We start from the raw sequence: 15217 nt of genomic DNA, 5'->3' as shown, positions 1-15217 counted from the left end.
GCATGATTCCTAATTCTGGCATCTCTACAAGGTTATAATAAAATACACTGTCCTACTTATAATTATTATTATTATTGTAATTAGGAATTTTGTTCAAACAATATACTCTATCAAACAAATAATATAACAATATTAATTACCTCATATCATATTATATCCTTTAGAATTTCAGTATTAATATTTCTCCATTTTGTTTAAGACAAATGCAACCATTACATTTTATTAACAAAATTATTCAACCATCAAAAGTAATGTTTAAAGTTCTTTTTTTCTCGTAATTATAATTAAATATGATGATCATTTTATATTAATTAATACAGTTGTAACTTTCAACCAATTTAATTTTAATAATGCAATAAAAGTATTTATGCCAACAAGTTAATGATGTAAAGACTAAAACTTAATTATATACAGATGTGTTTAAACTGTATTGAAATATAACCTTTTAAATAAAAACTTAAATGGATAAATGTATTATTCAAATTAATGTCCATTAAAACTTGTAGTAACCAGAATTTTTGACTGTTCATTATAAATCTATAAAAACTACATTATACTTATTACAAATGTAACGACATAACAATAGTAAATTAATTAATGATCATTATTTTATTTAATTATCCAATTTTAATCAAAGATTTATAATTATTAATATAAAATAATGCTATTCATAATTTTGAAACATTACTATAAAGTAATTTATTTATTATTAAATTTAATTTTATGCATATACACACATTGTTTTTGCAAATACTTGAAATTATAACAAGTAATTTTTCACATTCTATCTTTAGAATGAATGTTTATATCCATTCATCTCATCTAAAATGAAATTTTCTATTGACCTATTAATAACAGAGAGTGTACACTGATTCTTATTCTAGTTGTGTTTTGATGCCACGTGTAATTAAAATATGACCTTAACAATGAAGGTTAATACATGTAGATTAATAGACTATTTGGCACCAAAGACAATGTTTTGGCGACACCATGTATAACTAAACTACAATCAAGGTTAACCTAGGTTTCTTGATGAACCATTGGTCAGTAAGGTCATGTTATAACATGTGGCATAAAAAACAAAATCCTACATCAAGGTTAATATACAGTATATATGGTTAAATCAAGAAGAGTTTTGGAATGGTTAAATAATATTATACTTGAAAGCATACTTTTCTCAAAATAACAGTAATCAATATTATTATATTTGATAAATTTAATACTTTCAAAAACATTTATTCTGCTTATATAGGAAGTTCACCAGCAATTTGAAGGATGCAAACTGTCATAGAGGTCAAAAACTTCAAATTACTTCAAAAAAGAATGACAGTACCAGCATAGCAAAATATGTGGCCAATTTAATATAAAAAATAAAAAAGACAAGGTCAACTACCCACTGAATACAGGCATACAATTTTAAAATATTGAAGAAATATTTCTGTAACTACTATAATTAGGATTATTACAACATTATAACTCAAGGACTTCAGCTAGTTTATAAAGTACTGATTAAACATACATTAGAATATCATTTTATACACTAATTTTTCTAACCATAATATGCAATAAACAGTTATGACAATTTTGAAAAGTGTTTGACAATATTTGGCCAGATGTTTCTTTGTTTATATTGTAATTTACACAACTGTAATAACCAGGTAACGTCTCATTTTTCTAAATTTCCAAATCAAATTATTTGTTTAAAATTGTAAATTGCCACTAATAAATTCTTCCGAGATAATTTACTTTATAAAGTAACCTTATTGAAATTTTACAAAATGAATTGCAACATTTTAGAAACATAACTAACTAAAATTTAACTTTTAATTAATTAATGATTTAGAAATACATATGGAAATGATGCAAGTCAAGTAACCCTGCAAATTAATAGAAATATTGCAGATTTATTAAAGCCGTGTTGCTTTTTTTTAACTCTTTTCCCCTGTAGGCATCAAAAACTTTTCTTATTCATGTCCATCATAGATTTTGCCAATCCTACAATAAGAGTGGTCAGATTGTGAGACATAGGGCCTATATCAAGGTCAAACCATTCAAAAATTTCTAAGATTTCAAGCTTGAACTTGAAAGGTTGTTGGCTCTTGGGTACTAACTTGAACAAGTAGTACCCAAGAGCCAACAACCTTGGTTATTTTAGTCATTCAACTATTTTAAGTTATATATATATATATATATATATACACAATGAAATTCCATTAACCCAACATCTGGTATGCTGGCAAACTGGATAAGCCAGCATGTCAAGCTCATCATTTGGGGGTTATTGGTGCACTGGGGTAAGTCAGGAGTTAAGATTTTCATGTAAAAGTGCTCAAAAGCATGCAGTTCTTGGAAAAGGGTGTGGGTTCTCCTATTAGAGATGACAAATACCAAGATGACATGATGCTGTGCTAGATAAAATCACTTAGTGCATGATTTTTCTAAAGATTTTACAAAAGACATTAGTGCATGGGTTTGATATGAAAAGTAGAAATATTTATCACAGAAACAACTACAGTACATTACTATTGTATTCATGTACTTTGATAATTAGACTACATCTATATTTATATGCAATAAAAGTGTACAAAACCCAAAGTAAGAATACTGTGTTCTTGTTTCAAGCCAATCAAGAGTAGGAATAGCCTGGAAAAATTAAAATGGCATGTTAAGCAATCATAAAATGCAGATTTGTACAGTCTAGAAAAGCCACAATTTAGCCACTGGTAATATATGGGTATATAAGGAAACCTTTTAAATAAATTTTCTATACAAAGGGCATCAATGCAATAGCACAAAATGTCAAGTTTTGTGCCAAGAAAACAGCCTTTGCAGGAAGTCTTGCTTCATTATTTTATTTCAAAGAAAACTGCAGCAGAAACATATGATTTGTTGGAAATTTACGGTGAACATGCTCCATCCAATACTACATGCAAGAAATGGTTTCAACGGTTTAAAAATAATGGTTTTGATACACATGAAAAAGAGCATGGAAAACCACCAAAAAAATTCCAAGATGAAAAATTTGAAGCATTACTTGACGATTCTTGCCAAACACAATCGGAACTGGCTGCTGCTTTAAATGTTTCTCAACCATGTATTTCCTAACATCTACATGCAATGGGAATGATTCAAAAGCAAGGAAATTGGATGCCATGTAAACTGAAAGAAAGAGACGTTGAACGTCGAAAAACCATATGTGAATTATTGCTCCAAAGACAAAAAAGAAAAGCTTTTTGTACTGAATTGTTACTGGAGACGAAAAATGGATACACTTCGACAATCCTAAACGACCAAAGGCATGGGTGCGTCCAGGTGACCCAGGTCCATCAATGCTGAAACAGAATATTCATGGAAGTAAAGTTATGTTGTGTATCTGGTGGGACCAAAAGGGTGTCGTGTACTAAAAGCTGTTGCAACCGAGTCAGACAATCAATCAATCAATGCTGAATGTTACAAACAATAGTTAATCAAATTGAATGAAGCACTGAAGCAAAAATGTCCAGAATATGCCAAAAGACACAACAAGATTGTCTTCCGACATGACAATGCTCCCTCATATGTTGCAAGATCAGTCAAGGAAACTGTAGAACAGCATCGCTGGGATGTATTGCCCCATCTACCATATTCTCCAGATGTTGCTCCTTCAGATTACTATTTGTTTCGATCCATGCAGAATGACCTATCAGGAAAACAGTTCAGATCTTATGAGGGTATTCAAAATTGGGTTGATAACTGGATTGCTTCAAAACAACCAACTTCTTCCTTCATTGAATCAGTTTGTTGCCTGACAGATGAGCGAACATTGTAACTTCTGATGGATAATACTTTGATTAAATTTTTCTTTAATTTTAAAAACAGACAAATGTCTTATATTTACTGAAAAAAGGGCAGAGTTATATTTATACACCCAATAGCACACATCTTAATTTTCGGATAAATTTTGGGTACAAAGAAAAGTGTGTCTTATAGGGAAAAAAATACAGTAATTAACTTCTAATTATTAATTTTAATATAAGATGGAGGAATAATCTCCCATCTTTAGTTCAAATTACATATTATTTCTACAATTAATTAGCCAAGTTCTAGCCTAATAGTTAATCCAGCTTAATTATTTGAATATTTTAATATCAAGCATCCAAAATTAGAAAATCTGAACTGTTTATTAAGTAAATAATGGTACAATTTTCTTAAAAATAAACCAAATTATACCAGATTTTTCAAGCTCTAACATTTTCTACTTTAAATTAAATGATCAAAATAACTTATTAAAGATAATAAAATAATCAATACACCTTTCACAGTGAGTAATTTTGGAGAAATGCTAATATTTTTGATCTGTTCACAACAGGCCATCTTCAGGCATGAGTAGATATAAGAGAAATTCTGGTGATAGATAGGAAAGATAGGATAGAGTAAACAAGTTTATCCCATGTCTGTTTATGTCTGAAGATAGCCTATTATCTGGGTCAAAAATGTTAGCATTTCTCTAACGTTGTCCACTGTTAAAAGTATATAGGTTAATTCATTAAATTAAGTATAGTGGCTAATTTAATTTTATAATTATTATTGATTTTAAAATAAAAGAACATTAAATTTTTATTTACTCCAATACTATGTCAAATGATCAAGTCACTCCCAACTGACTACTCAAATTTTGCTTAAATTCGGTATGTAGCTTCCTAAACCAACCAAAGTAAATTGCACAAAATCTTAGGTCTCATTATCAAATAATTTGGCTGTAAGAGTCCTTAATGAAGGTGGTCAAAATGTCATAAAAGCAATTCAAAACATCCTGTCGTTCAGCAACTACTGTTAATATTTTCTTGAAAATTGCTGCAGCAGTTTACTGCTTTCTATGGTGTAAACTATACAGATTCGAAAGATCAAGCTTGATTACTCTTCTTACTAGCTGCTGTCAAAGTTGGAAAAAATCTGTCACAACAAAAAAATATCAAACTTTTGATGCTATATTTTCTGATCAATCATCTCATGAAAGTCTTCTTTTGTAAGATTGCTGACTAGATGGTTGTTTTATTTCCAACCATCAGGTCATTCAATTGTTTTGTAGCCATCTAGTTTTGGAAGTATATCAAGATCAATGTGCTTCCAAACAACTTGGTAGTAAATTTTGTTCATTTTTGAAGCCCATTATTTCAAGAGAAATACCTCCAATATTTTTTGCTTTGGTCAACATTTGAAAGAGCACACTATTCTTTACAAGAATATTGTATTTATTTTTGGGGATCTTTTAAACTAAAGTTGATAACAAGTGAAAAGTAAGTACTTGTTCATATACTTTGAAATTAGTCAAATTTGGAGTGTGAAACATTATGCTACTGAAATAAAGTAAACTCTTGTTGGTCTATGGCCATTTTTGCTAATTCCAATTGTTTAGAATCAGTATCCTCATTCCAAGAAGCCAGTCATTAACACTTCATGCTGCATCATAAAGTAATTAAAAATTAATTAGTAAGAAATAAACATATTTTTGCAAGTCAACCTCGTTGATTGGCAATAATAGGTTTCTTGGACAACACTTAAAAATCAAAATAAATGAGACAAATTCTCAGTATTGGAGCTAAAATGTTTATAAATGTCAGGAGAAATTAAAATTAAAATAATAATAATAATAAGTAACCTGAAGTTCAGCTTTCTTGCCAGAAGACAGTTTCACCTCAGACCACTTGCTGAATTGTCTAACGCAGCAAAACTAGTTTATGACCCTGAGGTAACAGTTTCAAATCATCCAATCTTTGTAGAAAGAGAGGCAAATGAAGGTTTATGATAAAACAAAGTGCAAAGTTCTTAAAGCAGTTTTTAATTATTGTTTGGAGGTATAAAAATAAGTCAGATGAATGAAATTATTAATAGATTTACTTTAAAAAATGTACACATCTTTGAAGAAAATACTTTTCTTGTTAAGATATACTTTTGAATGACCGTTTTCTCAATGATAATAAATTATGTGATTAAAAAAATTAAGCATTTTTTAAATGACAGACACAAGACAAATCACAATATCCTTGAAAAATACTAGGCATGCATAAGATTAAAATATTCTTCAACTAAGAACTACAGTTTTACAAAAGTTTTATGTAGATAAATCAATTAAAATAGCAAAAAAGTAAAAGTAAAAGATGACAAAAAGTCCAAGAAAAGATTAAAGAACAAGCTATTGCAGTTGAGTACAAATTACACAACTTGGGCTTGAAAATTCTGCATGTTTATCTGTACTATCAAACTGACTTATATTTTAGCCTTTAGTTAATTAGATTATATAATATAAGAAATGTAGATATACTTTAAAAAAAAATTTTTGTCTCAAGTTTTTAAAAAGATTCCAGAATACAAAAACAATACTCTTGTAAAGAAAAAGTGAGCTCTTTCAAATGGTGGCCAAATAAAAAAAATTGAGGCATCTCTTTTAAGATTATGGATAAAATGAGAAAAATTAACCACCACATTTTTTGGAAACATATTAATCTTGAAATATCTCCAAAGCTAGATGATTACAAAACAAAAAATTTGCAGGCTTTATTAACATCAGTCTAGTCAGTAATCTCATAAAGGAAGACTTTCACAAGACGATTATTCAGAAAACTTTGATAGTTTTTTTCTTCCGACAGATTTTTTCCAGCTTTGACAGCAGCTAGTAAGAAGCTTGACCCTTTGAATTTGTTAAGTTTACACCATATAAAGCAATGAACTACTGCAGTAACTTTCAAGAAAATATCAACCTTAGTTACTGAATGACAGCATGACAAAAAGTTGCTATCAGGAAAATGAAAAATAATTACCATTCATTGGTTACTTAATTTGGAATGGCATATCCTAAAGGATTAACTAATACTGGTATTATTATAATACCTACATTTCATCAATCAAACATAAAATACTTCACTATTGTGATAATCGCTTTCATACTGACTTAATCTTTCATGATAATTTTAAAACTTGTTTATATTTATTTAACTAATATAAATTCTGTTTATGCTACTATTATTCACATAAGTTTTAAAACTGAACTTTGTTAGGTAAATTACTGATATGTATAGTAACGATAACATAAAGCAGGATTTAAAAGTGCAACACAGATCATGCTTTCCTATCAAATTTCTATTATATAGCTCTTTTATTATCTAATCCTTTACATTAAAAGAAAAAATAACATATAGAACATTTTGAAATATGCAAAATAAACTCATTTCATGTCATTCTAAAACAGGTTTCAGTATCTTCCTCATTTAAAACAAGAAAATGTAATAATAGATAAACCAAGTGGAAACTTCACTTAAAATGGTGTTTCTTATCATTTTAGCATTAAAGCATTCAAATGTCAAAAATTACTTTTTATTTGCTCCATTTTAAATACGAATAATAATAAAAATTCGGTAAAACTGAACCAAACATGAATTGAAAGAATCGTAAATACATGCTATGTTGAAGAAAAGAATATTTTATAATAAATTTAATACTGACAAATAATACTTTAATACTGGTATAAAAAATTAAGACCTATTTGAAATTATTAGTTATATTTTTTATTAAATTTCATTAATGCAAAGCAAAAACAAGTTAAACTGAATATAATAATGTAAAAATAAAAATGTTCTTTGTTCTTTGATCTGATTTTAATATATAGCTTTCGGCTAAGATAATGTAATAATAACTAAGGTATTTTTCTATGGAGTAGTAAAAAAGCAATATGCAAAAATGGATTTGACATTGACATGTATGAAAAATTAGACATTCTTAGCTTTATTGAAGTCTACTTTGACTTCAATAACGCTAAGAATAAAATAAACAACTTCCTAATATTATTTAAGATAATTGTAAACGTTTGTTTCTAAAAGTTCCTGCTGGATTGTCAGGTTTATTTGTGGTTTAAGTTATATTTATATAGTTGGAAATTATTATTAGTTTATAATTATTATCATTGATCTTATCCATAATTAGTGTGATCAGCTGAAATGTCAAAACAATCAGAATGTATATTCTCAGGAACTTCCATACAACTTGGTATCGTTTTATAATTTTTTACTAGAAAATACTTTAAGAAAATCAAGAGTTTATGTAAAAAGGAAATGTTTTCAGACAAACTTTAGCTTACATTGTATAACAGTATTGTAAGCTGAAGCTGGTTCAAATGAAGGTCTGAAAAGATTTCCTCTTTACTTAACACTTGGTTTTCTTAAAGCAGCAGTATTTTCTTCTTGAGACTTAATATATAGTCTATTTTTCTAATTTCTATTAACTGAATTTAGAATTTTAATATATATTTATATTAAAATATACATATAAAACCTATTATCATCATTAGAATATACACAGATTATTTACTTTAACTATTTTCTTTTAATTACAAGGACAGTAAGGAAATTAAATGCTAAAGTAATTATTTCTGGTATTGACTTCATTAATTAGTTAATATTTTCTATTGTAATTAAAAATTGCAAAATTAAAAAATTATTATTAAATTTCTTCATAAGTTATGCTTATATCATTAGAAAGCATTACTGGTAACTCTTAGTCAAACTGTTAATCATTTTCCATTTTTATAAATTCTGAGTGTTTAGTTGCAATACTCCTATCTATCTTTAAATTACATTGTTCTATAATTACATATTTCATCTTTTCGCAATAAATTTCTTTACTTTAATGATAAATTGTGTCTGGCTTAAATAAATTTGATACAAATATTGAAATTATAATTAAAATTGGACTCTCTATATAATATAATTATGAAATTAATCCTCAAATTAATGTATTTTACAAATCTTCTTTACAAATCATGGATGACTCATTAAAAAACTAGTATTTTTTAGTTATACAAATCAGCATATTCCAATTTTACATACTCTTAACACTAGAAATTTTCAGTTTCAGATAATCTTAGTCATCAGTTCCATAACTTAATACTTTACTTTTCAAATTTAATTAATTGTTAAATTTTTACATGACTAATGCTCGGCACAGCTAAAATAGTTATCGTGAAAAGTTACATAATAATTGATGTAAATAGAGGGTCTTCTAAAAAGAATGCTATCATTTTAAATTATTGTAGTTATGTTAATTATTATCTGAGAATGTTATAATGTACAGTACATTAAAACATTAGAAAACTGTCCAAGTTTTATATTTGCTCTTTACAGTGTCTGAATGCATGCACCTCATAACCGATATCTCAAATTCTTCCTAACTACAACATATCCATTGTCACTCCTACCAGAGTAGCCACAATTTTATGGCTCCTGCAAATTATTTGTGAAGCAGATCTTTATAAACTGTAGAACACAAAACATCATCTCTGTTGCTTTCTACAGGTATAAGATGTTTGAACGTAGATGGGAGATGAAAATCAAACAAGTACTTTATCAGTCAATGTAAATGTACCGGTACATTACAAACTTCTGTTATTAATTAACATAATTATAGCAATTCAAAATGGTATCATTAATTTTGGAATATCCTATATAATGATTATGATTAAAATCAGATCCTTTCTCCAATATAAAAAAGCTGTTACATCTCATCAATTTCTTAAACTAATATATTACATTTCTTTATAAATTGAGTGAATCATTACAAAATATTGTTTCTTAATTGTACAGTTAATTTGTAAAAAAAAAAATGACGTTTAATTGAAATACATCTATTCACTGTTAAATTATAATTCTACAATTTAATACTTCATCTTTGTGTCATAAATTATTATTGAACATGACTCAATATTCAATTTAACTAAAGTCTGTTATCATCTAGTTATGTAATAATATAAATATTGTGATTAAGACTAAAGTTGAATTCTTTCATATGCTATATTTCATCAAATCTTGAAATTAAATTTCTTTATGAATTTTGCTGGAATCATTCAAATACATTTCTTAATTACACAATTCGAATTTCTAAATATAGATGTTTGTTTATAACATATCTATTAATTATGGTTCTGTAATTTAATACATCTTTTTTTGTTATAATAGGGTGTTAATTAATACTATATTTAGCAATTCAAACATAAAACTCTTATAAATATTATGATAAAAACTAAAGTTACATTCTTTCTGTGATATGAAAATAAACTGCTATATTTCATCAAATGTCAACTCCAACATATTAAATTTCTTTACAATCTTGTCTGAATCATCAGAAAACACTACCAAATCACACAGTTAGTATTTATAAAAATGGAAAATATTTGTGACACCACCTCACAAATCCTTTGCTTAATTAAATCTTTAGAGTTTAATATTCTGTACATTTTAGTAGAAAAATTATAGAGTGGTCACAAAATTCCTAAATATAGAAGTTATCTATATGCTTCCCTCCATTATCCTCAAAAATTTCAATTTATTCTCCCTGTTCAGACCAACTTTTAACGAAATTTTCTCTTTCAGAATACCTGAAGCTAGTTCACACTGTCATACTAACCACTGCAAATGGAACGAACGCTAATCAAAGCAAACAGTTTCTTTCATACTACACAACACAAACAGAGTTTGGCAAAAGCAGAGATATTTCTCAAACCGGTCACAGTTGCCGAAAGGGGATAAAATCACAATTCTTAACTTTATAGCAGCTCATACACCAACACAAACCTCGCTTTAAGGTAAAACACTGTGAGTTAAGATGCTGCATCACATTAAAGACAAGCATATCCATCGTAGATGTTTGTGTAAGTGTGAGACTATGCAGACACGAACGAGAGAGAAAAGGTAACATTTCACGCCCTCGTTTATTACGACCACACAGACAAGAGTCTGAAACATCGTCACCTCTTCTCGCTCTCTCGCATCCACATAGTTGCCCCCTAACAGCATTATTTGCAGAGGAGTAATCACCGATACACGGTTTCACCGGATTAAGGAAAAAGACGACAATAATCATTCTTTCCAAGACACAATCTCATATATGGAGACTTTGTGGCCACTCTGTGGTTCTATAACATCCTTCTGTCATGGCATATTTCAATTAATATCCTAATTAACAAGAATTAATGATGATGATGATGATGAATGCATATTTACTTTGATACACAAATTATGTAATGAGATATTACGTCATATCAATACATGTTTATTATTTACTAATGTTTTGTAAATGTAGAACGAATTTTATTATCAGCTTACTTCGTACAAATACTGTAAGTGTTGTTGATACTTTGATTACCAGGAGGAGGTGCGTACCAAGTCCAATCTTGATCTCTAGCATTGCTCGACCCCGGAAAATGGCTATTTACGTTTCTTAACGACATAACTAAGCTGTTAATAACACAATTACTTCCCTTCTTTAACAGTTTTATTCATTTTAAAACGAAATTTCACTTGACACCAAACGACAACAGAACTCCCTTTTAACAAAAGCGCCCTCTGACTGGAAATTTGTATTTAGGTTTAAAAATATTTTTATTATTTTTTATTGTTTTACGAAAAATATTTATAGATAACTTTTAAATTGTATTTATAAATAATAATATATTACTATAATAATTTATAAGCCAGGAAAAGCGACTAATAATATTAGGTAATATCCCGAAAAATAGAATTCGAATTCGATCTGTGTCAAGGTTGGAGTATGTGCATGCTTTTATGTTTAAATTTGAATTTTCAGCTGGATAACCTTCGCGTTTGGATAACCGGATAAAATATAAATAAAATTAATTATATTTTAAAGGATTTAAACCGTTTAGCATCGTTACAAATGCATTGTTTTGATTTTTTTTTTAATTCCTGTTCGCCTACTACGACCGCTAGGTTATGATTCGGCAAATAATTTATTTTATCTCGTTTTCTGAGGATAAATATGATTTAGGATTGAAAATTTATAGTTTAGAAAGACTTCAGCTTCTTAAATCACACGAATAAGTTCAAGAAGATTGAAGTTTTAATCATTTTACAAGCCGGTTTTTGTTTGTGTCCCGGTTTTGAAAACTGAATTGCAAATAGAGAAAGACATTTAGTATTGTTTGTAAACTGTAGAAGCTGATGTTTTAAACATAATTACCTACTATTTAGCAGATTGCATTTGAAAAATTTTCAGATAATTTAGTAAAAATGTTTGTTGTAATCGCTAATTCCATGATTAGCGATTAACGGTTACGACACGCCATTTTTAAGTAAGGAAAACGTACAAAAAATAGGAAATTATCATTTTTGATGTTCATGGAGGTTTAGAACAGAAAATTACACTTAAAGCCAATATAATTTGCCATGAAAATCGATAAGAAACGTCATTTTAAAGTATGCGTGGTCCATGTGATTAATAAGCCTAATGTTTGCAACAGAATCTGAATATTACTGTTTTGATTTATAAAACTCAACAAATCTTTAGGTCAAATCGTTTTAAAACTTTGTTTATATTGACTTTTCTTATTGGCCTTGTCCTCTAGTAGCCTTTCGATTGACGATAGATCACGTATCAAGCCTGTAACCAAGTATTGCACTTTGTAGTTCATAAGAGATAAAACAGAAACCGTTTATAAACCGAGAATTTTGATCAAAATGAACACGTATTGACCTAGAAGATCCGCAATTTGTACTAAAATTACCGTTATAAGTTTATACAGCTTAAAAAACTAAGCGTAGAATGCCCTAAACTACGATAAATGGTAGTAATTGTGCGCTTATCTCTTATGCAATTTGAATTACACCAGCAATTGCATAAGAACTTAAGTATAGTATATTAAAATAAACAAAAACCATTCAAGGTTATTCGATTGTTTGTTTTAAATCCTGGATTTTTTTATAATTTACAATTAATTTCTGTTTCTAAATATCCAGTTCTTGCATTCAAAGCGATGATTCAGCATGCACTTAAGTATATTTAAATGTATTGTGAGATATTGTATATGATAATTGTATTGATACTGATAATAGAAAATTAGAAAGCATATTTTCTCGATAAACGTTAGATATGCTTACAAGTATTTACTCGGATTTTTGTCTTGTTTACAATACAACTTGCAACTGTAAGAGTTTTCGTGAGGGGTGCAATGATAATTTTAAGCAAATTATTTCAATAATATAGTATTTTATTTATAATTTATCATCTATTTTTTCATAAAAATGAGAAAGTCAATGTGTTTGAATTTTAAGAACTCATAAATTAGACTTAAAACCAATATATTTTACCGTGCTCATGTAAAGAAGTGCAGGTTAAACACCGAAATACGGAGAAATGAGATAAAATTAAACTAAAAATTATATTAATTTCGATATTTTTAAACACAGATAAGCAATGTTTGTAGTATTAAACAAGTTCGTGCCACCAATTTTGAATGAAATTCGTTCACTTGCATTGATTCTTATATTTTCACTTGGTGTTATCGTCAACATCGCACAATTTTCTTTAATTATATTATTATTTATAAAAGAAATACTCGATTATTAACATATATATTTATATACAGGAAAATTGTTATTATTTCCGTAAAAAATGATCTATCTTCAAGCATGAATGAATAAGCAAACAAAATAGCTTATAAGAAATGGTTGGTTGCTTATTAAGTGCATCTTGTACTACTTGGTAGAGGATGAATAAGTTTAATTACCCAATTCTTAAAGTTCCCTTTCGTAATTAATAAGTTGGTGCTTGTTAAAAATGTAACTGTTAACCAGTAAATTATGATAATTCGCTCCAGTTTCTTCGCGATAAAAATCAAACGGGCACGAAAATCATGCAATTGCACCATCGAGAAACCAGCGTGAAGCATCTTTTATATGATTAAAAACAAGCTAAAAGGTGTCACACATGATTTAAAACTGGTTTTAAAGTAAAAGGTATAAATGCTCGTACCGAATTAAGACGCTAAAATAAGTATATAAACTTTTAAAACGTACATGGATACGAAACTTTAACACATTTTCATTATCAGAGTTCACGAAAGCGTGATCTTGACAAATTTCGTAGGTGGTCTGATGATTTATCAGCTTTTTTTAAACGAAATTTGAACTATATGTCATGGGTTTATGTTTATATTCATGAAAATATTGCTAAATTTGCTTTCATAACTTGTGCAAGAAATTTATTTCGTTTCCTCGATGCAATTTGAACAATACTTTGATGAATAAGCCAAATTTTACAACAAATAAGCAATAGGTAATTGTTTTTTTTTTATATTTAGCCTACGCTATTTCGTGTTAGGAATAAGAAATGAGATACTAAAAATAATTTTCCCCCGCAAAACAATTTGATTTCATTTTAAAAAAATCGATTAAATGCCGAAATCGATTTCACAAATAAATTCCGAAACTGATTGCTTTCTCGCGCGAGATGAAACCGATTAAGTTTGATCGGCTGATGAATCGATTAACATTTAAAAAAATAATCGATTCTTGCAACAATGATCAAATTAACTGAAGAATCGATTACAGATTTATAAACAAACTAATCGATTTTTGAATTAAGTAATCACGTGGGCGGAATGGATTTTTTTTTTAAAATCGAGTTATAAATGATCAGCTGATGAAATCGATTTTTAAGATTCTCATGAATTAATCAATTTTCTATACACGTGACATGCACAACTGATTAAAATTCAAAGTATGAAACTTGGTAATTTAAATATTAAATTTGTTATAGTGAAATTTATATCTTCTCAAGCAATTGTTTCATAACGAGTTTAAAAAGAAGGCATAAAGGAAACATGTACATAAATCTATTCTGAGTATGTTTACTAATAACTGAGCAGACTGAATTACTAAAGTTTCTGACTGACTCAAGTATGCTTCAAAGTTTAGCTCTGAGAATACACTGGCAAGACAAGAATTCATATTGGATAAAATCCAACATTTTTTCATTTAAAACATGAGTAAGTGTAGCCCAGACAGTTGGAATTCTACCAGGAAACAACTAATTGACATTGATGCTTCCAAATGCTAAAAAATCCAACTAAAAATGTAATGTATTGATAACATCTTTAAAAAAAATATATCAAAAATATTACTCAATTTTCTAGGAATTTCTTTTCGAAAAAATGTTTAATTTCCTTCAGATAATATCAAACTTTTATTTTGGAAAGTAATAATTAGAAATGAAAAAATCCTAGTGTTGTCAACTGTTAAATTGACTAACCTTAGTTAAAATATAAATTCTTTCGTATAATTTTAATCTAACCTAAAAATTTTAAAGGGAAGTTCGGATATAAATCAAAACAAGCAGCAATCACAAGGCTCCTCTTCCTTACATTCAACTTTGCTTGCCAAAGGCAACAGAATAA

The 15217-nt window shown here is 28.1% G+C and overlaps 1 protein-coding gene across 2 annotated transcripts in view; it reads right to left on the bottom strand.

The window, feature by feature from the left end:
* Positions 1-11346, bottom strand: part of LOC136968706 (uncharacterized) — a 40225-nt gene extending 28879 nt beyond the window's left edge. Inside the window, exon 1 of one of the 2 annotated variants that reach the window (XM_067262715.1) lies at positions 11130-11346. In XM_067262715.1, the coding sequence (XP_067118816.1) occupies positions 11130-11254 (125 nt within the window). In that variant the 5' untranslated portion in view covers positions 11255-11346. Of the gene's footprint in view, positions 1-4292; positions 4367-11129 lie in introns of those variants that run through there. The other variant, XM_067262716.1, reaches the window with a different exon arrangement.
* Positions 11347-15217: the final 3871 nt, after the last annotated feature.

Source organism: Centruroides vittatus, unplaced genomic scaffold, assembly GCF_030686945.1.
Source record: "Centruroides vittatus isolate TY-2023 unplaced genomic scaffold, ASM3068694v2 contig_1507, whole genome shotgun sequence".
NCBI classification, from domain to species: Eukaryota; Metazoa; Arthropoda; class Arachnida; order Scorpiones; family Buthidae; genus Centruroides; species Centruroides vittatus.
This window is presented reverse-complemented; position numbering and strand designations above follow the sequence as displayed.